Source organism: Corythoichthys intestinalis, chromosome 4, assembly GCF_030265065.1.
Source record: "Corythoichthys intestinalis isolate RoL2023-P3 chromosome 4, ASM3026506v1, whole genome shotgun sequence".
NCBI lineage: Eukaryota > Metazoa > Chordata > Actinopteri > Syngnathiformes > Syngnathidae > Corythoichthys > Corythoichthys intestinalis.
In genome coordinates, this window is record NC_080398.1 from 11,493,407 (window position 1) to 11,517,343 (window position 23,937).

The 23,937-nt window shown below is 37.6% G+C and overlaps 1 protein-coding gene across 1 annotated transcript in view; it reads left to right on the plus strand.

Annotated features, from left to right (window-relative positions):
* deptor (DEP domain containing MTOR-interacting protein) overlaps positions 1-23,502 on the plus strand; it is a 50,975-nt gene extending 27,473 nt beyond the window's left edge. Inside the window, exons 6-10 of the mRNA XM_057834160.1 lie at positions 4,790-4,972; positions 6,237-6,374; positions 10,115-10,185; positions 10,427-10,531; positions 22,811-23,502. Coding sequence (XP_057690143.1) covers positions 4,790-4,972; positions 6,237-6,374; positions 10,115-10,185; positions 10,427-10,531; positions 22,811-22,933 — 620 coding nt within the window. The 3' untranslated portion in view covers positions 22,934-23,502. The remainder of the gene's footprint in view (positions 1-4,789; positions 4,973-6,236; positions 6,375-10,114; positions 10,186-10,426; positions 10,532-22,810) is intronic.
* Positions 23,503-23,937: the final 435 nt, after the last annotated feature.

Sequence of the window (23,937 nt, forward strand, 5' to 3'; positions counted from 1 at the left end):
ATATCACTTGGTTGTTTAAACTCCCCTTTTAGCATTTTGTCCTTCATCGTGATGTGAGATTACAATTAGTTTAAAGTGAAAGTAGTCCTAATTTGTGTTCATCCCTTTCTCGAGGAAGTAAACATGAGGGGATCATTGTTTCATGTAACAACACACAAAGCTGCGTGAGACAGACCTGCCTCATAGGTTCGGTTTTTTATTTAAAGAAAATATTTTGGGGGAAGATGTAAGACTTGTGAGAACTCACCTCCAGCTGAACCACAATACGGTATGGGTGACTATCAAGACTCATTTTAATCAATAAATTTGTTAATTAAGAATTGAGTGGGTTCACGCATGACTGGGTGCAATAGCGTACCGCAAGTATCATGTCAACTTTGCTCATTAATATTCATGACATTTGCAACTGTTGCAAGGGGGGGGTCAAACTCGCATCTGTCCCTCATGCTAGATCAGACATGTCCAAAGTCCGGCCTGGGGGCCAAATGCGGCCCGTGGTCAAATTTCATCCGGCCCCCAGCCACTGTCATAAAATTAATATTATCTGGCCCGCACACAGACTTAATAAATTGGTCAGCAGTACTGCCACCAGCATATGAAGTAGCTTACACACTAAATGCTGCTCCTCATTTACCCACTAAAAGGCAGCAGCACTCTAAGCAACATTACCCCGTGTGACCCTTTACTCCCAATTTTCTTAAAATGGCGACAATCAACAAAAAAAAGTTGACTGCGAAAGGCAGACACTTCAAAGATAGGTGGAAATGGACTATTTCTTCATTAAAATACGCAACAACTGTGTCTGTCTCATTTGCTAAGAAACAGTCACTGTTTTTAAAGAGTTCAATGTGAGGCGATATTACCAAACAAAACACGCTGACATGTACGACAAGATTACAGGGAAGATACGCAGCGAGAAATTGAAGCAATTTGAAGATAGTTTAATTTCACAGCAGCAGTATTTCGTACAAGCCTGAGAGTCGAAAGAGAACGCCACAAGGCTAGTTGCGAGATTGTTGAAATTATTACGTAATTTAAAAAAAACAATGAAGCAAATGTGACACACAAAATGGCTTGCTAAAATTTGCTTAAATATATTGTTCTACGTAAAGGTCGTTAGCCAAGGTCGGCCCCCCACATTTTTAACACACCTAATTTGGCCCCCTTTGCAAAAAGTTTGGACACCCCTGTGCTAGATGCATGTAAGTACGAACGAGATGTTTACTGAGCTAAACCTACCGATTCTGAAAATGATGTCCCTGGTGCCAAATTCACTAGTAAAGATGTGGAAAAACATACAAATGTTCAGTTAAAGAGATGGCTTGAGTGTTGAGGGCTGAAAAAGAGGAAAAAGAGCCGACCTTATCCAGAGGTAGCTTTTTTATCGAAACCTTTTTTTTGTCTGCATTGTCTAACGCCACTGACAATAACATTCTCCTGTTTTAACAAGCTATCATTTACCACTATATGCCCTGTCTTTCTTATCTTTTATATCCTATGGTTGTCTTACGTCTCTTACTGTTCTTGGGGGTAATTTATATTGCCATTTTTGTGTAACAAGGCAAATGCTACTCAGTGACAGCCAACGAACATTTTTAATTTTTCATTAATATGAAATCTCAATTTTTATTAATTCATTGACACTTCCCCCTTACTAAGATTGTTTCTTTACAACAGAAAAGGTAAAACTGTTAAATCCAGAGCCTACCTGTCGGCATCAGCAGGGTTACTATAAGAAGACCAAGGCCAAACATGGCTAATTTATTTAAATATCCGTATTTTAGAAAAAAAGGCCTACATAACTGTGGTATATAAATAAAATGTTAATTCATTCAGGTCATTCATTGTCAGACAAGCAGCACGGCAAAACACCACGCTAAAAAATAATTAATAATATAAAAATGGCTTACATCTTCGGGGCAGGCAATAGATCAGGATTGTACTTTGTAGGACAGTGGCCCCCAACAAAATGTTTCCTGCATATGAAGGCGAATGGCTTCACCTTGCTAGCGTTAAACCGGTCTTTCGGACGTCCGCACAAGTTGATCCATTGTTCACATTTTTTCCCTCTGAGTTTTTTTGGCTTCGGGAAACGTATTAAGAAAACATCCTTCATATGTGGGCGGTTGTAATATCTAGAGTCGTTTTTACAAGTTCCATAGCAGCAGTGTTTAATCTGCATGTTCTTTTTTTGAAATATTACCGGCAGAAAACAAGCAGTACTAGCATGGGTTGAATGCGAGCGCGCTGCTTTGTTTGACGCCTTTCCGGTTTACGATGGTGACGTCACGCAGCCCTGCGGTCTAAAAATAGCATTCGTGCAGCACGCTATTAGACACACTCAGGTAGAGAGATTGTCAGTGCCAGGATTAGCGATCAGATAGCATAGAACAGGATATCAATATATATACACACTTACATGTGATTCACATAATACTGGGTTCTACACCTCAGTTGCAGATTTGTGTACGCTCCACCCTGCCTAATCATGTCCCCTTTGACTTGCCTCCCCTCCTCTTTCTCTTCAGTTATCAGGCCTCCCACATGGTGTCCATGGGTAAATGTATTAGCTAATGATAGCACTACTATAGGCATGTAAAAATGTATTTCTTGTTGTTGCTTGTTCTTCCCCTCTTTTTTCTGCTCCCTTTCTTTCTGTCTCCTCTAAACCCCGTCCCGATCACTGTTTTGTCCAAATGTATAAAACATAATGAACAGCCACAATGGGAGTATACAGTGTATCACAAAAGTGAGTACACCCCTTGCATTTCTGCAGGTATACAAGAAAGCCCGCAAACAGTTTGCTGAAGACATGTCAACAAAGCACATGGATTACTGCTGTGCTTCTCAATTATTTTCTGTTACGCCCCCCCAAGGAAGACGTAAATATTTTGCGCCCCCCCCAAACTCTCTGCCGCCACTCTACTAAAGAAAAAACAATAATATAAATGAACGTAGAATAAAGTATAACTTTATTAACAGTGTTTTGTTTGTAAAAGAAAAGACTTAATGCGCATCAATTTGCCTGAATTAAAAAAAAAAAAAAAAAGTCACATCCAAATTGTAAAAATACACTCAAGGTACATTTTTGACCATTTGATACTGAAAAATAAAATGTAATAAAATCAGTAAATAATTTAAAAAAAAAATCAAATTGATAAGAAGCATTAACTCATGAGGACAATATTCCAAAAAAAAAAAATGACCGAAAAAACAAAACTGAATAGAATAGAATAAATTAAAAAAAAAAAAAAAAAAAAAAAAAAGTGTCTGGACAAAAGGAAGAATGTCTTTGGACAGAAGGACAGTTTTTATTTTCGCTGCTCACAGTATCACCTCATTTGCAATGGTGTGGGGTTATTTAGCACTGAGCATGCTAACAGTGCTCACTCGTTTACTGATATAACACGGACAAAGCGGGACGATTGTTGGCAATATTCGCCACGTTTTCGCTGAAAAACAATCAAGCGGCTTATCAATGAGATTGGGGTCTAATGTCCTTAAGTGGCGTCTTAATTGATCTGGCTTCCGGCTGTCCGCTATAATCATTTTTAGAGAGCAAACAGTGGTTATTCCCTCTTCTCCCACTGTATTAAAAGTCAAAGCCAAAAGGCCCGAAAAAAAGCGCATTCTCGGTGGCCGAGGGAGAACTGTAGGTGAGGGCGGTCGTCGTGACGATCCCAAGCCGAAAATGGCACTTCTCGGGCGGACACGTGAGAACCGGAGAAGACAGTGGGTCGCTGCGTGAGTCCGGTTGGAAAATGGCTTTCGACAACGGCGCACAGCTCTTCTTCATCTCTCTTTTCTGTGTGCTCTTGCTTAGTTCAAAAATACTGCGCGCACTCTGAAAACAAGAGCGCCACTGCCACCCACTGAGTGGATGTGCAAGTACACATTATTCTAGTACGAAAAAAAAAAAAAAAAAAAACATGTTCCCAGAGCTCACTTGCGCCACCCCTGGCATTGGGGGGTGCGCCCCACTATTTGAGAAGTACTGGATTACTGGAACCATGTCCTATGGTCAGATGAGACGAGCGTGCTTTCTTGTGTACCGTCTTCAGAAGAGGCTTCCTCCTGGGGTGACAGCCATGCACACCAATTTGATGTAGAGTGCGGCGTATGGTCTGAGCACCAACATGCTGACCCCCCACCTCTTCAATCTCTGCAGCAATGCTGACAGCACTCCTGTAATGAGTCACATGACATTTTGGAGGGAAAATGACAAGCAGTACTCAATTTGGAGATTTAGGGATGTACGTATTTTCTAAGGGGTGTACTCACTTTTGTTGCCAGGGGTTTAGATATTAATGGCTATATTTTAAGGTATTTTGAGAAGAAAAAAAAACTCTATTACATACACAGACTACTTTTCATTGTGTCAAAGTGTCATTTTGTCAGTGTTGTCCCATGAAAAGATATGCTTAAATATCTGCAGAAATGCAAGGGGTGTACTCACTTTTGTGATACACTGTTTCAAACTCCCATGTGACACCTGAAAATGGTTCAAACCACACTCAGATTCCTATTCTCTGTGTCCTAGCAGCTGAACAGGACAGGTTAAAAAAAGGGTTTTAGTTGCATCCAAAAGTCTGATTAGGTTTGCCGTCAAACAGAAAGGCAGAGTACTTGCAGACTTGCAGTGTACTGTTTCATATTCATGAAGCTTAGATGATTTGCTCTTTAGTTCAATATCATCTGACTTTAATCAAAATCCTTTGTGGCTCTTTCAGAAAGCCCTTTATCTTGTAATCCACTTTCCTTAAATTGTACTCTGGCTTTCTTTAACCAGTCACAAACAAGCATCACTTTGTGGACGGGCCCCTCCTCTTCCAGTTCAGGATGAACTTTCGACGAAGGCGACGGTTAATGGAGCTGCTCCATGAGCGGGGTCGTGGAATCCCTGAAAGCCACGACAGCCCCTTCTGTCTCCGAAAGCAGAACTCTGACGGAGGCAACACTAGCTTTTTATCAGGTAGTCTGCATTTTGCCACATGCATGGCACGAGCACACGCACACACTCACTCTGAACTGAAAGAGTTTGAAAATTATTGTCTTGCGGAACAGATTTTGTGATGTTTAAAATTAGACTGATAGCAGCAAATTTGTTGATAAAATTATCAATTATAAAAAAAATCAAACTAATAAAATAAAATGTTTTATGCACAATTTGCTGCAGTAACTGTTTGATCATTCGGAATTATGCTTTCAACAATAATGCTTGTTTTTCCATAATACGTGGATATTCACATTCCTGCCAGAGGCTGAGCAGCATGGTTTTTGCTTACATGTGGCTTGAGTTTGAGGCTGTTGTGAACCATGCCAAAACAGGTGAATCTGAATATATACTATAATGCTATTACACTTTTAAAAGCAATTCAGTCAAATAATACGAATGTCTCTGTTTTTGAAAATTATTCGGTATAATCTAATATAAGCAGAAGTTAAGAAGCAACATTGGCAGGTCTCATAAAATGACCTTCTTTCAAGTCAATGCCAACATTAAAAAAGGGATTGCTTGCTCGACTCATATGTTTTCTTTTTGTCTTTAAATGAGTAAGTTAAATAAACTGAGTAAATTACTTACAACAAAATTGACTTAAATTAATGATTTAAAAAATGCACAAAATAAACCTACTTAGTGACTGAAACAAAGCTAAATTTAATGTACTCTCCACCCCTGACAATGGCATTTTACCTACTGTGATTGCTTGTGCACCAAAAATTGATTAGAGGACAATGCAACAGGTAGTAAATGATTTGATGGGTGATCATTCAGAGGTTTCACTGGATGTGGTGCTTTATATTGTTTAAAATTGTTTAGTTTTTCATGTTCCATTACTTGTTCTTGCCATGGATAGGGACACGTTTGTAAAGTTTTTTTTAAGGTGGTTAAAGCACATTATTTTAATAACCATATATTTTAGTAATATTGATATAGTATTCAATAAATAAATACATGCATGTTTTATGTTTGTCATATTCTTAGATGAATATTCATTGTGAACTGCTCTATATGATATTCAGTGTAGAGGTTGATAAAATGCATTTTTGCACAATATTTTGTAAAATAGTGCCCTGTCCACAATGGAGGCCCACATACCAAATGGGCTACCCACCACAGCTTTTGTAAATGTTTTGATATTAAAGAATCTTGTACACTGTATTGTTTTAACCTTTAACATTTTCACACAAATTTGAATTTTTATTATTTTTCTGGGTGTGTGCCATGTCCACAGTGAGTCCGACTAAAGAGATAAAGATGGCAGTCGGGGTCCGTCGCAGCAGTATGAGCAGCAGCTGTGGCAGCAGCGGCTACTACAGCAGTAGTCCCACACTCAGCAGCAGCCCACCGGTCCTGTGCAACCCCAAATCTGGTGAGCATGCGACATCTGCTTTACTAAACAGCTCCGGCGGCCACTATCTTCTATGTCATTTGTTAATTTGGGTTAAATCAAATTAGATTAATTCATTTTTTTAATATCCTCACATTGCAACAAATTTCATGAAAGGGTATTGAAGACGTTCTGTTCCAGTTATGCAGTGTGACTCGTGGAGGAGGAAACCTTCAGCATATGACTAATAATTTGTGTGTTTGTCTTTGTGCTTGCGCACACTTGTCTGCATGTACAAATGCACATGCGTGCGTGTTTGAGGTGTCCTTGGTGGTCCTTTGATTGGCACAAAACTTCTCATTTACAACAAAAGGAGGAAAAGGAACTCCCCTCACGCACATAGAGTACACTTACACACACGGGTGAACTAGAAGAATCTCCCCTTTGCCATACATTTGCACGCGAACAAAACAAAAACACAAAAAAAAACAAAAAAAAAGAGGGAAAACTGTCAACAATATAGGCAAGTCATACAAGCATTGCCATTGTAGTTCACCTATCACATCATTCAATTTGAACTTAAAATGCCGAGACAGAAATATGAATTTAATGTTAGAATATTTGATACAGCTCACACAGTTTTTTTGTTATGCTTGTATAGGAAATAAGGGGAACCATTTGAAATACTCTTACTATGCTTCCTGTTCTTAAGTGTCAGAAGTAAGGAGTAAATTTCTACCTTTGAGTGTTTTACCCTTAGTAAAGAGTTCAGCAAGAGACAATGTAGACAAGACATTAAAAAAGTATGAAATATGTATTTTTTATTCTTTTTGTTTTTCATTTAACTCACACACAAAACAACCATCACACTATTAAGCAACATAGAAGCATTTTGCACTAAAAGCAGGTGAAAAAAGGGGCAAAAAAGAAAAAAATACATAAGGAAAAAAATAATACAATAAAATAACAATACATATAACTTTAAAAAATATATTTGTACTTAATTTAAAATTATATTTAATCATTACAGTTTTCAATTGAATAGATAATTAAACAATGCAATAAATCAATATATTCATCTAATGTGATGTATGACTTAATAAAATGAATACATGGATTTTAATGTACCGCTGCCTATTTTGGAATAAAAACAATGAACGCAAGAAATATTACTAGACTTTTGATCACGTAAATGCAGGGTGGATCGGATTAAAGAATGGAATGTCTTGTGTGTGGCCTTTTGTTTCCCTTACCTGGTTAGAATTACCAGTTATTTCAGATTCATAACCAACCATGCATTCAGAAACCTCTTAACACAAGCATGGGCATGTTTATCACTCCCACACCAATCAAGTGATTTTTTTAAGACATGCTATTAAATCACCCAAAGTCACAGAAAAGATGTTGCAAGCACTTCCAGCTGTTAAGAAGATTCATGAACACATTCAATCATCCTAAACGTTACTGTCATAAAACTCACTCATTTGAAATTATATCAAGAAAATCCGTCATTAAACGTTTCAAAGCTGCATAAGGCTGAGCACTAATGATTCAGCAAATGTAATTGGTAATGATCTTTTCTAGGATCAACCTAAAGTCTTATACCTTTGAAAGCATGACAGCTCACTTTCCTGTTGTTTTTCTTCTTGTCCTTCTCACCACTGGTCAAGTCAAATCTATTTATAGAACCTTAAGTCATCCAAAACAGGGCTATACAAGCACACTATTGACATTCAAAACACTATCATAATGATAGTTATTAGTCAAAGTATGAATAAATGATTAACAGTGAAAGAGTAATAATAATATAACCATTAAATGAATGAGTGCCAATAATGAAAATAAATATGATCGTAAATAAAAGTTTTGATAATAAAAGTGATTGATTAATGATGGTTATTGAGATCCCCTTATCTAAACCCCACACCCAACTCCCTTCCTGTAGGGCAAGAAAAAACTAAAAGGAATTAAATAAACAAAACCTAAAACAATTTTTTTTTTAAATCTCGGGGGGGAAAAAGAAACTTTGATAAGAGACCACAGGGTCCAATGGATGCCCACACTACAGTTAAAACTAAACTAGTGTTTTCCAACTGCCTTTGAGCCAAGTCATATATTTCACATTCAAACCACCTAAACAACTGGTATCTGTTATTGCTTCAATATTTAATGTTGTTTCTACAAAGTAAATAAAGAGCTTGTAGGAATCTGATTTGAATTCCAGCGTTTGTGCAATAATTTAACCCCTTCAGATCTAAGAATGTTGCTGATGGACGTGAATGCGTCATGCATTCACGTCTCTAAACCAATAAAAACACTGAATTTAGTTGTTATTGAAACTTCTGGGAGATGATTGGATGAAACTTTACCTATCGAAATCAAATCATGAGGTTTGGCATGCTGTCTTTGCCATTTTTGACTCTTTGAAAATGGTTGACCAAACGCAACTTCAAAAAGGATAACATAACGTGCTCATTTCTCATTAAGAACACATTAACATTAAAAATAACTAATAAAAGCATTAAATATCCGCAACCAAAAAAATGCACTTTGTTCTGGTGTTTCAGTCAAGTAAAAATCAGTGCAGATTTTTTTTTGCCCAGCAGAAAAAATGCGGGTCTGAAGGGGTGAACACAATCTTTTCACATATAATCATGGTGTGCCCTGTGTAGTTGCTGTGCACTAAAGCCCCACCTGAAATTATTAACTAGTTAATTCATTTATTAAGGCACACCATGTTGGCTGTTTCGCGACCATATTTGCGTGTAGTACTGCATGTGTGCATACAGTGGGGCAAATAAGTATTTAGTCAACCACCAAATCTGCAAGTTCTCCTTCTTGAATAGATTAGAGAGGCCTGTAATTTTCAACATGGGTAAACCTCAACCATGACAGAGAGAATGTGGAAAAAAAAACAGAAAATCACATTGTTTGATTTTTAAAGAATTTCAAATTAGAGTGGAAAATAAGTATTTTGTCACCTACAAACAAGCAAGGTTTCTGGCTGTCAAAGAGGTCTAACTTCTTCTAACGAGGTCTAACGAGGCTCCAGTCTTTACCTGTATTAATGACACCTGTTTTAACTCATTATCGGTATAAAAGACACCTGTCCACAATCTCAGTCAGTCACACTCCAAACTCCACTATGGCCAAGACCAAAGAGCTGTCGAAGGACACCCGAGACAAAATTGTAGACCTGCACCAGGCTGGGAAGACTGAATCTGCAATAGGTAAAATGCTTGGTATAAAAAAAATCAACTGTGGGAGCAATTATTAGAAAATGGAAGACATACAAGACCACTGATAATCTCCCTCGATCTGGGGCTCCATGCAAGATCTCACCCTGTGGCGTCAAAATGATAACAAGAACGGTGAGCAAAAATCCCAGAACCACACAGTTATTGCCAACAAAGGGTACATAACAAAGTATTGAGATGAACTTTTGGTATTGACCAAATACTTATTTTCCCCCATGATTTGCAAATAAATTCTTTAAAAATCAAACAATGGGATTTTCTGTTTTTTTTTTCACATTCTGTCTCTCATGGTTGAGGTTTATGTTGACAATTACAGGCCTCTCTAATATTTTCAAGAAGGAGAACTTGCACATTTGGTAGTTGACTAAATACTTATTTGCCCCACTGTACAGTGGGAAGAACAAGTATTTGATACACAGTCAGTGGGAAAACCCATTGGCAGTGTATCAAATACTTGTTCTCCCCACAGTACGTGTGTTTATGCGTTGGCATTAATCATTTAATAAACGTACTCTGTTTGGACAGTTCTGAAGAGACACGTAAGTCCAGAGGAGCTCCAGACTCCAGGAGGACCTTTTTTAAAGAAGACATTCACCGTAAGGAGCACACCCACGAACGCACACCCCCACTTGTATAGGATACACAAGAGTCACACATTAATGCACTGTTATGAACACACGCAGATCACAAGTCCCTTAGGCCAACTTAAAGTAATATACCGGTAGACATTCAGTTGTTACATTGCCTGCAAGTACATGATTATACCTTGAGCAGGATCACAGTATGAAGCATCATGTGATACGACCATAGACAACTTTTCGTTTTGGCCTTCTTCAGATTGTTGGTGATGCTGTGGGATGGGGCTTCGTCGTGCGAGGTAGCAAGCCCTGCCACATTCAGGCGGTGGACCCCGGAGGTCCCGCAGCAGCTGCTGGCATGAAAGTAAGGATGCCCACACTACACATTTATGCACAGTATGCATCCAAAGATGGCATTAGTACAACAAAAAAAAAAAAAAAAAAAAAAAAATTATTGTACACAAATCAAAGCAGTGAAAGGGAAGTGATATAAGGAATGAGAGCGTGATTAAAGTGCTATAACAAAGAAAGGCAGGTTCATTTTTCCCTTGCTGTGAAGTTGTGTAAGCACAGTGGCAGCAAGGAATGCTGGGAATGCTTTGCTCTGTTGCTACCATGATTTGGAAGGGCAGGAGAGAACAACTCACAGTAGGCTGGCTGCAAGCAAACAAAATCAAATTGCAAACCAATCTGTTTCAGATAACAACATACAATAAATGCGAATGTGAGTGCTTACAGGTGAAGATTAAAGGAAGATCTTCTGTTGGTTTATTCGTTACGGAAGGAAAACGTTACTAGATAAAAAGTTTGTTTTTGTTTTTTTTTAACCTAAAAAAGAGGAAACGGGCAGTGGAATTTACCACTTCTGCTTTAACGGTCATCTTTGGTCATTGGAAATGTGTGTCATGGTTCATGTGATAAGCTGATAAGATGTATCTGTAATGTAAAATTAACTGTCCTGAACTTGGATTGACCGTGTGACCTAAAGGTAAACTTTTTTACTCTAAAATGCACCTTTTCAAAGGGGTGTTTGTTATACCCCAGTAGGATACAATTGATTTTATGTGCAGAACACATTTTTATTTACTGGATGTGTGTCCATTAATTTATTGTGGCACAATCACACATAAATAGTGGAAATATAAATCACAAATTATTTGCAATATTTTGTGCGTATTGAGAAGGCACATATTGTTTAAAGTTTACTGTTTGCTTACATACAAAAAGTTGGGTCTTGTGGTCTTTGTTTTTAGCAATGTTTGTTGCATGTGCCACATGACTGATCTCAGCAACAATTGACAATTGTTATTTATCACTTGGTGATGAAGAGTTGCCTCCACCAGTGAAAATACAATCAATACTTTATCCGTCTTTATGAGCACTTTATTTTTTTCCCCTCCACATTATTTTGTATTACATCCTACATTCATTTTAATTCAATTTTGAGAGAAAAAAAACATTGTTTTGATTTTACAGATTATATACGACAAGTAAAAAAATCAGAATACAAATTGTTGTATGTGTTGTATTACTCAGCTCTCAGGGTTTTAAATATAAGTAACCTATGATCACATCTAGTGTAAATAAGTAATTTATTTGGAGAATGGCAAACAAGCTTAATCTGGACAATCCACATAACTTTATGTTTGAGCTGAGTGTGACACCAAAACAAACACACCCTTCTGTAAATTTAGTACACTTGTCATCAACTCATGCTGAATCTGGAACAATCCACAAAACTGACCAGTTTAGGAGCACTGATAGGGGGCATAGAAGTGATGATTACTGACATGGTTCCTAGAAAAGAAAATTTTAGAGTGGCATGAAACAGTGGACATCAAGTGATATATTTTCCCTACGTATCTTTTTACTTGAAGGCGATGCTTGATGCCTGATCAGCATCGGTTGTTCTTCTCGTCATATAATGGTCTTGCCTTTGGAGAAAAAAAATTATATACTGCATTTCTGTTGTTCTGCTTTGGAGTATGTTCATAAGGAGTTTCCTTGCCCTTCACCCTTTTCCACCACACATGACTCATTTTATTGATGGATAATTGGTTAGCAGCAACTTAATCCTCAGAAGGAAGGCCACGTTGCAAGGTGGTGACACGGCAATCCACGTAAGAGGTCGAAGGGTGAATTAATACATGCATGCTGACGCTGTCACTTTAAAGAGCAAATACCACACACTATACTATCTACTGTATCTCATACCATCTGTGTTAAAAATTCTATAGGTATTACTTCATATACTAAACAATTCCGCAGTAGAGTAGGGGTGTGTATTGCCTCATATCTAGATCATCGGTATGATTCGAATATTGCGGTATTTGTATGTCACTTTAGGAAATAAAACAAATCAAAATGGACAGAAAAGCATAGGCGGAGTTTGATTTGTGGAAGGGGGCGGGGGCAAAGCATGAAACAAAGAAATTCCAAATATCCACCTTGCCTCCTCAGGTGTAGATTTGGCTTAGCAAAGCAAAAGACCTAAGACTAAGGTGCTAGTCGCTGTTCGAAAAATGTTTTTGACCCATTATGAAATACGTTGTAGGATTGTTGTTCATTTCATTCATTTTTGTTGTTTGTTTTATTGCTTATAAATGTATACATTTTACCAGCTAGGTCTTTTTTTTAATTCATATACTAGTATATAGACCCCACTCACCAACGTCACACAATGACGTGTCGCTGTATCCGGCCACCATATTGTCCGTCATTGTTTATCCGTATTCTCAATGGTTTCAATTTGTCGTGCAATTTATAGTGCAATTCATGGAAGCCCCGGTGCTTTCAGACACTATAAACTCATTGGATGTGTTGCATAAAAGGCGTTATGTGGAAAAGCTTCGGTCGATCCATTCGCCAGATCCATATTTGATGCCTAAATCGATATTTTTCGACCCGCTGTCTTCGCCGTCTCTGCCTGACATCTGCTACCCTGATATTTACAACTATCTTGTCCACAGAAACTCAGCGTATTCTCACGAAAGTTTGAAAAACTTTAACAGCAGCACTCTAAGCAACATTACCCCTGTGTGACCCTTTACTTCCAATTTTCTAAAATGGCGACAATCAATTAAAAAAAAAAAGTTGACCGCGGTGGCCGACGCTTCAAGGATAGGTGGATTTTGGACTATTTCTTCAATAAAATACGCAACAACTGTGTCTGCCTCATTTGCAAAGAGACAGTCGCTGTTTTCAAAGAGTTCGATGTGACGCGATATTGCCAAACAAGACAAGCTAACATCTACAACATTACAGGGAAGATATACGCAGTGAGAAATTGAAGCAACTTGAAGCTCCTTTAATTTCACAGCAGCAGTATTTCGCAAGAGCCCGAGTGTTGAAAGAGAATGCCACAAAGACGAGATTGTTGAAATTATGAATTAAAAAAAAATAATAATAAAGCAAATGTGACACACAGAAGGGCTTGCTAAAATTTGTTTAAATATATTGTTCTATGTAAATCAGCCAAGGTAGCCCCCCGCATTTTTACCACACCAAATCTGGCCCCCTTTGCAAAAGGCTTGGACACACCGTTTTAACTGATGATCCGTAGACGAGGCCAGCTTCTTTCACTTGGTACCAGCTAAATAATATTAAAAAAATAATGATGGTGGAAGAAAAATGCATCTTGAATTTGAAACTGTATGTTGTCGGCGATTAGCCTCGCAATGATCTTAATTGTGGTTGTCAGCCCAAAACCCTCTAAATATATATTAAATGCATCTTACCAGATATAAAATGACTACTGCATAATCTGTGGTGATCGTTTGGTGCCCAGTTTTCTCGTCGAATTGCAGCCGTCCATCTCGCTCTCCTCTCCGGGTCTCTCGGAATACGGTAGAACTTCAAGTCTCTCCGTCTATCTTCTCTGTTACTGCAACCAACCGCCACACACGCCTTCACCATTTTGATTATTAATGTTAACGAGCAGAAAAACACGCCATAATAGGAGGAATTTACGTAGCGGTAATGCGTAAACACGACGAGTTGACGGACAATATGGCGCGGAGACGTGGTTGTGACGTCATGTGAGTAGGGTCTATAGGAAAGTCCATTACATGCAATTACATTTTTTGGCCACTAGTGGGGGCACTGCCCCGCCTGCCTTCTCTCAATCTCCACGAAAGCATAAAAGTACATTTATATCAATTTATTCCTTATACCTCATCTAGCACACAAATAAAAATGTTTTTGTTTTATGTATGGCTGTCATTATAACATTTTCTCTTTTTTAGTGCAAATCTGCTTTAGCCCAAACCTGCTTGAATGCAGGATTCTAAATACTCCATGCCTCCATTTTTGCAGTAAAAGCCAAAATAATCCCAAATTTCAGGTTTATAAAAGGACTAATCCGAGCAAAACGACCGAAAGTACCCCGTCTGCCATTGCTGAGGTGTGCTGCCCACAGCACACAGCCAACAGCAGCTAATGTTACTATTTACCGTATTGGCCCGAACATAAGACCGCCCTGGTTATAAGACAACCCCCTCTTTTTCAAGAGTCTAGTTTGAAAAATTTTTTTATGAACAACCAAATTATTTTTTATACAGAAAATCATTACAGTACATCTGAAACAAATGATTATAACAATATATTTGAGAGAAAAAGCATGTTATTTTGCCTCGTTCAAATCTTAATAAATGAACATTTAAATATGTAAACTAAAGTGCAATAGCATTCATAAATGAATGGCTTCTGGTTTTTTAAATGTAATTAAATCAATCTATTGTGATAAAACAACAAAATTGTAATAACTGCATTAATCATCAAAGTGAGGTCTAACTAACTGTAGTCTTGAAACAAATCTGAACAAGGAAAAACATTACATTAAAATAATGCAAACTGGTTAAACTTGAGAGTAGTTGAGATCTGTCATGACAGAGTATTACTCCTCAAGTTCAGCATTCGCTTCAATGATATCTTGCGCCATCTAGCGTCGCGAATGGGTATAATGTCTAGACCCCGAATATAAGACAACTCCCACTTTTTCAGTCTTATTTCAATGCAAAAAAACACTGTCTTATATTCGGGCGAATACGGTACATTGACTGACAGTGGGCGGCCATAGGTCTGTAAACACCCCAGTAATGGCGGCCAATCACTAGAGGGCTACGCATACAAATCTCTCCTCAGATTAGTCTAATGTTTTTGTTACAGCAGACTGCAAAGCTGCTGTGCGCTGCCCACTACTGGATGGGAGTAGAAGTCCAACCACTGAATTATTTATTTCTACCAAAAACACAAGTGAAAGGATCGATACGGGCGGGTTTTGAATCGATACGAGAATTGCATGATGTAATATTGCAATATATTATAAACACCCGTGCAGTAGGGATTCTCACTCCTCAGTACTGCGACAATGTATTTTTAAGTTGAGTTATTAGAGAAAATAATTTTTTTTTAATAGTTTTGGTTATTTCAGCTACAAACATTAACTGCACTTGTGAGTTGCGGGAAATGTATTTTAACATTTCACACCTGACAAACTGCCTCTAATGCTAATATGTGTAATCTGTTTTGTTAAATATTTATTTTGTGTGGTCCATTTATAAACTCCCTCTGGTGTCCCTCAATTCCCCTTCCTTCCTCTCTTCCTCTGCTGGAAACTGTTTATTGTTTGCTGAGCCCTTTTCAGAAGTCTTCTTGATGTAGGGGTGTCTGCTGGCTAGTAAATTACTGCAAACAAGAACCTATAGACTCGGCAGAGTTACTTTCATGCAGGTTATGTTAGTAATTGTAATCCTCCAAAAGGCTCGAGAGGCGCACCCTTAAGATACTATATAGTTATTATTGTTGAGTGTATTTAAACATTGATCAATTACTACTACATTTGAGGAAACAAACAAAAACAAAAAAAACGTCACAATAAATGATTTACGCATCTGCAGACAAAATCTTCACCTGTGCAGGAAAAACAAGCTCTTACATATCTCAGCATGTGGCTATTATTTGTTCTGCACATTTTCTTCCTTCCTCTGAGAGACTTTTCTCTTCCCTCTTTCTCTGTCCAATGGCACCCAGCCAAGAGTAACAAGCCCACAGCCATGAGAGGAGGTCGAAACTTGGGGTGGCTATTAAGAGAATTTGGGGAGGAAGCTGAAAGAAACCAAACTGAAAAATGTATGCAGATAAGATGAGAATCTGTTCAAGTGTGCTTGTGTTTGTGAGTGTGTTAAAGTTTGTTTTACCCTTTAAGCCATTGGACAGAATTGTAGCAACATCATACTGTAATTTACAGACTATAAGCCTCTACTTTTCCCCCTCATTTTATAGTCCAGTGTGGCTTATTTGTTGATTTATTTGGGTTAATAGATAACACTTTATTTGACAGCGGCGTCAAAAGCCTGTCATAAGACTGTCATAATTATGACATGACACTATCATAGGCATTACAGAATGCTTATGTCATTAAGTGTCATCCAGCAAATTATGTCACTAACTCCATTTATGTCCAGCTTGAATCTTTTATATCCATTCAAAAGTGAGATAATTTGCCGAATAACACTAAATGACATCTGTTAAAAGCTATCAGTAATGGCAATGCAATGTCATGTCATAATTATGATTGTCTAATAACAGACTTATGACGCCACCATCAAATAAAGCATGCTATTTTTAGACCATGACGTCGCATCGTAAAGCGGAAGTAGAGTAGAAGTGGGACATTTTAGACCCGCCCTCGCATAGAAGCAATGGAAAATCTGCTACTTTTCTCCGGTAATCTTTCAAAAACGAGCATGCTGATCACACATTGCCACTTTTTTTAACTTGTAGAAACGACTCTAGACATTACGACATATGAAGGAAGTTTTCTTCATACGTTTCCCGAAACTAAAAACTCGGAGGAGAAAATGTGAAGACTGAATCAACTTGCGCGGACTTTTAACGCCAGCTCGGCAGTAAACATTTATGCAGCAAACATTTCGTTGGGTTGGCATTGTCTTTCAGAGGACAAAGAGGTAAGCCATTTTGATATTTTTAACTTATTTTTTGGCGTGACGTGCCGGGTGCTGCTTCTGTCTGACAATGAATGACCTAGGAAGAATTAAAATGGTATCTGACTGCCACTGGTATATTTTCTGTTGTAAAAAAAAAAAAAAAAAAAAACTTTAGTAAGGAGGAAGTGTAGATAAGTTATAGAATTAAGATTTGTTAACAATGGAAAAAATTAAAAGTGTTTGTTGGCTGTCACTGAGTAGCATTTGCGATAGCTACACAAAGCTAACTAAATTACCCCCAAGAACGGTAAGAGACGTAGGACAACCAGAGGATATATAAGAAAGACAGGGCTGATGGTAAAGGATAGCTTGTTGAAACAGGAGAATGTCATTGTTGTCAGTCGCGTCGATAAAAAAGCGAAGGCTATGCTTAGGTCGGCTCGTTTTTTTTCCGTCTTTTTCAGCCTTCGACACTCAAGCCATCTCTTTAACTGAACATTTTTATGTTCTTCCACATCTTTGCAAGTGAATTTGGCACTAGGCACATCATTTTCGGAGAGAATTGGTAGGTTTAGCTCTGTAAACATCTCCTTCGTACACGATTTCCATTCATTTCCTATTAGGGACAACCAGTGGCTTGTCCCTATTTGTCCCTACTTAGTAACAGTAGCTAATGTCATGAATATTAATAAACGGAAGTGACGTGTTGCTTGCGGTACGCCATTAATGAAACAACTGCAACAGTAACTGACGAAATAATTAGCACAGAACGTGAATTTTGATTGTTATTTATATCTGTAGCGCCGCAATGCATGCTAGGAGGCATGTTGGATAACAACAGTGTTGACGGCAGGGGGCAGCAGAGGTTGAATGTCTCCCCCAAGGGAGCTGTGATGGCCAAATGAAGCTTCTTGAAGCAGTGAAGCTTTGCAGCCAATTGGTTTAAAGCTTCATGGGTGTTCAATGTGTCTTATAACATTCGCATGATGCCGCTGTCAAATAAAGTGTTACAGGTTAATATCTTTTGTTGTAAATATCCCATTAAACGTGAGGACAGCCGCGGCTTATAGTCCAGTGCGGCTTATCCGTGAACAAATGCCGTTTTTGTGCCAAATTTGGTGGGTTGCAGCTTATACTCATGTGCGCCTTATAGTGCGAAAATTATGGTAGTTATGCTTTTTTGTTCAGAGTACCTTTATGCTTGTTACAACCTATCCTGAAAACTCAGAAAGCGTATTAAGCATTATCAGCTGGGGACACGACACTCCTCCAGAACATCATTGAAATGTGAACTTCGCGGTTTCAGTTTTTTCCCCTCCTCCTCAGAAAAAGTAACTTTTTTCCTTTATTTCTTTTAACCTTGCTGACAGTTTTGGACATTTTTCCTGCCTTGATCAGCTCTTTGTTGATTTGTGAACTGCTAAAACAGACTGCAAAAACTTTTATAAACATTTCAGAATGGATTAAATCGATAACTATAAATTGCAGAAGTGACGTCATGATCCTAGCAGGGCTATACTTTTATTGGCTGCAGTTTGCAGTTGTGGTTTGGTAATGATTAGGAAGGCCGGGTGCTGGCATGACAGGGAGCCAGATGGCCTGCGGTCCTCTTGTTGTATTTTAGCTGTAGTCAGCAGTTTATGATGGTTGAAACTGTCAGGACCAACTTGTTGCCATGTCTTAGGTTGTAACTTACTTTTACAAGTTAGTTGTTTCCGCAATTAAAAAAACATAAATAAAACAAGTCTTTGCAGCAGCATTGTAAACTATGGAGGTTCAACTGTACCTCCATTTTTTTCCCATGCCACACGCTGTAGGTGTTCACTGTTTATTCATTTAGCCCTTAAAAAATTAATAAATATGTTACTAAATCAACTGCTCCCACTATTTAATCTTGAAATCATTTGTCAAACCAATGTCACAATAATATTATTTTGTAATGATAATTTATCCCCTTCAGACCTGCATTTTTTCTGCTGGGGGGAAAAAAAATCTGCACTGATTTTTACTCTACTCAAGCACCAAAACAACGTGCATTTTTTGGTTATAGATATTTACTGCTTTTATTGGTTATTATTAATGTTAATGGTAATGTGTTTTTGATGAGAAAATAGTACTTCATGTTATCCGTTTTGAAAGAGCCAAAAATTGCAAAGAGGGCGTGCCAAACCTCTTTGATTTGATTTCGATGGTTTCGAAGTTTCATCCAATCATCTCCCAGGAGTGCCAATAGCAACTATCAGTGTATTTATTAGTTTGGAGACGCGAACGCGTCATGTATTTCAGCAGCATGCTTAGGTCTGAAGGAGTTAAAACAAAAAAACAGAAGAGTCTTTTCAAAGGGTTGACGTCATAGGCGGAGTTTTGACTTTTGGGGCGGTTGGGGGGGGGGGGGGGGTGTACAACATGTTGATGACCCCGAAACGCAGTGTCAGCAATAAAATTAACTCACAAGAATATTTATAATAATAAGTTGATAATGAGCGTTTTTTGTTTCCAACCATTCTTGAGGAGAATTCTAAATCAGGCTGCTTAGGCAATACTTTTTGCCAAGATCGTCATCCATTAAATATGGTACGCCCGTCGGTGTCGTGCCAATGTAGTTACCCCAGTCAAAAATTGTATCCCCTGGGCGGAGCCATATGGAGGTAGATTTATGCCTTAATTATTCAATCCCCAAAAAAAGTTGCTTCAATTAAAAAAAAAAAAAAAAAAAAAAAGTTGCTTCAATCAAAATATATATTTTCAATCAAAATAAAGTTTCTTCAATTGAAAAAAAGTTAAAAAAACATTCACTTCAATCAAAAGAAATAATGAGTTTGAATGAAAAATTACATTTGAAACTCGAAAAAATGCATGTGAAAGATATTTTTCTTTGATGGATTTTTTTTTTTAATTTTTTTTTTTTAATTGAAGCAACTTTTTTGATTGAAGTAATTTTGATTTGTGTTTGGGCCCCATTTTGGGCAGGATGTTTTTGTATTTATTATTCAATCAAAAAATAACTTGCTTCAAAAAATATATATACTTTTAAAAAGAAAAAACGAATCAAAAAAAAGAAAAATTTCAATCATAAAAAAAACATTTTGAATGCGAACACTTAATTTTTCATTGAAAAAATTTTTCTTTGATTGAAGCAATCCTTTTTGTGTTTGGGCCATTTTATGGGTAGGATATTTGTGTCTAAATCATTCAATCCCCCAAAAAGTTGCTTCAATCAAAAAAGCCATTTTCAATCAAAGAAAAAAATCATTAGAAAAATAAAATTGCCCTCCCTAATTTTTTTGGGGGTGAAAATTATATGCAAAGCAAAGACCATCTAAGGTGCTAGTCACATGATCTGTTTTTGTTCATTTCATCCATTTTTGTTGCAGTTTTATTGCTTTACAACTTTTATATCTATAGGAAAGTCAATTTCATGCAATGACACATTTCGTCCACGGGGGGGGGGGGGGGGGGGGGGGGGCTGCCCCCCGGCTCCCCCCTTAAAATCCGCTTATGGTTGACGTCCATTTTGCCCTGAAATCTACAGCTTTTTTCATTCTTCTGCTGTTATTTAAAATTTGTTTCAAATCCTATTTTGGAGTAAGTTCCCGTTAGAGCTGTCCCGACTAGTCGACATAGTCGACGTCATCGATGACGTAAATCCGTCGACGAGCACAACATCCCGTCGACGGTTAATGAAGGGTTAAAAAAAATATATATATCCGTGGAAAGTTCAGAATGTCGGATGCTCTGTATGCAAGCGGGGAAAGCGGCACAAAGCCAAAAAAAAAGCGCACCAGAGTGTCCAAAACATTGACTTATTTCAAAGAAACAACGGAGGGTACACTCTTCTGTCCTGTCTCTTCAATGCCAAGCTTGGCTGCACGTCGGCCGTGAATAAACACCTCAAATGCCGTCACCCAGTTTGTAATTTTTTATTTTTTTTTTTCATTTTTTGTACACCAGAGGGTGCTGTCGCCTTACTGAATAATAATGTTTCATTGACAATGGGCCTATAAGTGCTATTGGTATTGTCCTTAATGCTAACTGAAAGGTTTATTTCATGTTATGGTTTATTTTATGGTATAGAAAATTATATAAGGTTAAAAGGTCATAAATATATACAGTATATACAGTGATTGCACTCAAGGGAGAGATTGTCAAGGATAAGGTAATAAATTAAGGTAAAGGCAATTCATTGATATATAAGTAAGGTTTAAAAGGAAAAAGGTGAAAAGTTTTTGTTAATTTCTAATTGTGTTGTTTTATTTGTGTGCACCGCAGGTCTTACGGTGTGATTACATCAAGGATGGAATAAAAGTTGTAAACCATCAGTTTAAGAGACCACCTTTTCAATCGGGATGCTAAACTAGTTAATTCTATCAGCATTTGAACTCATTGTTTATTTGTGAGTTATTATTGTTATTTACGTGTTTATTTGTACTTTAATAAATAATTTAAGTGTTCCAATATGTTTTTTGTGAATTGATAAGCGTCAACAAAAATTTCATTGCTAAATTAGTAAACAAAACCCCCCCCCAAAATTTTTTAATTATTAGATTAGTCGACTAATCGTAAAAATAGTCGGCTGACTAATCGGGAGAAATTTAGTCGTTTGGGACAGCCCTAGTTCCCGTTACGATTCTATGGTCAATTTTATGATGTGTTTTACTGTCCTTTTATTAATGTCGGTGACTGACAGACTGTGAAAATGAATTCCCCTTATAGGAGAATAAAGGCTATCATTTAGCACTTTTTTCCATCCATGGTGAAATATCATAAACACACAAAAAAGCCTACTCCAAGAGTAAAAATTAGAAGAAATTATTTTATATAAATAGATATTATTTTCCCTATTATTTAAGTAAATTGACTTGACAAATGGACTTGAAGCGCATACAACCAACATGTACACTACACAATTTCTCTTTTCTTGGTGCTCACATTATGGCTAGATTCTCTTTTGCCTCCTGTTTACCCAGCTGTCCCTTCTAGTCATCTGTGTACACTTTTCCCAAATGCCAATTTCACATCTCACACATGAACACATTCATTTGGGAGGAGCATAACAACATTTAGTACACACAATACACACAACCAACATTCAAAAGTAAGTTCTGAGTCTCTGATCTTGAAGTAAGTGGGATTTTAGTCAAACACTTGAGCCCTCCTTCCTGCCTTTTTGCAAACTTGATGAAAAAGAGTTGCTCAAAATAACTCTCAAGGAATTGCTGCAGTATAATTAACTTTTCCAACCTGACATGCCAGATGGGTTTTGTTTCACAAAAATGTTTCTTTCTTAAATCCAACTGGAACACAGCCAGCAGAAAATTATTTAGAAAAAGCCGTGTACTTTCCCAAAAAGTGATCGGAAGAATGTTCAATCTGTCACGCGCAGCAGATCAGCAAGTTGGCGGCTTCTGTGACTCTTTCCAAACCAATGTCACAATTGAGACAGCTGCTTTCACATTAACTCATTGGCTGCCTTTGACAGTGATAGACATCCAGTTCATTTTGATGGCTAGTTGGCAATGAATGATCACTGTCAGCTCTCCCAGTCAACGGCAGCCGATGAGTTAAGGGGAACACTTTGAACCAGTGGACATCTGCCTAACGTCTTTCACATGGGTTCAAATTTTGACTCTGTTCATCCTCTGTGTTCTGACTGACCTCCAAAATATCCAAGCCTTTTTTTTTTTATCTCTCCTCAGGTTTGTCAGTTTGTGGTGTCAGTAAACGGATTGAACGTCCTTGCTCAGGACTACCGAACTGTGAGCAACCTAATCCTTACTGGACCCAGGACTATCGTCATGGAGGTCATGGAGGAAATATGACTGCGGAAATCTGCTGAATTGAGAATTGCAGCAGGAGCTCTGAAGATTTGGAGAAACGCAAACCAAGATGATGAACGCTTAATCTGCTCTCCTGGTCATCGAAGCACAAACTCGAAAGTGAGAATGTCCAGTCTTCGTGATTCTACTGTTCTACTTTTACAGCAGAGGATGGACAATCTAAATCTCAAAGTGACAATTTGGAGATGAATAAGTGCCAAGTTGCATCTTTCATAAGCTCAAATACCACCCCCAGTGACCCTTTCCCCAGTTAGTTCCCAATCAATCGCAGCTTTTGGATAGATAGCTCAACGCTGCCCTCTCGTGACACACAAAGGCATGAAAACCTGCATCCAAAAGCACTGATGTGCCACATATATTTACTGGCAATGCGACAGACATGAAAATAGGAACAGTGTATACTGTATATTTACATTGTACATATGAAGAAGTCAGATGAGAATCCATAACATTTATTTAAACTGATATTGGATCAATTTTACAAATATAGGTTATTGGGAATACAGAACCATTTCTAAAAACTAAAGTCAATACTTAGAAAGTTTTTTTTTTTTTTTTTTTAAATTCTAATAGGAAAATCTGGTATTCTTGGTGTCAAAATCCAGTTTATGAAAATACAAATGACATCCAAAAATTGATAGTCAAGGAAAACATGAAACGATCAAAATGTACAGATTAAATTGAATTTAGAAAATTATTATTTGAAAATCGAGATTACATATTTGAAATAAATCAAAATATGTAAGATGACTGTGAATTAGCAACCCATATTTCCTTATGTAAAATTGAAATGTTCGCTCAAAATTCAAAGATATCTTTGGACGTTTATTAATGGAGATCATTGGGTGGATTTCTAACAATATATGGTGGACTGTATAAAGCAGCTCTAATCAACATGGTTTAGTCAGGGTGAATGCACAACTCCAGAGAAGAATTACTATTTGATATAGATTACATATTTTTGCCATAAAGCACTTATTCTAAGA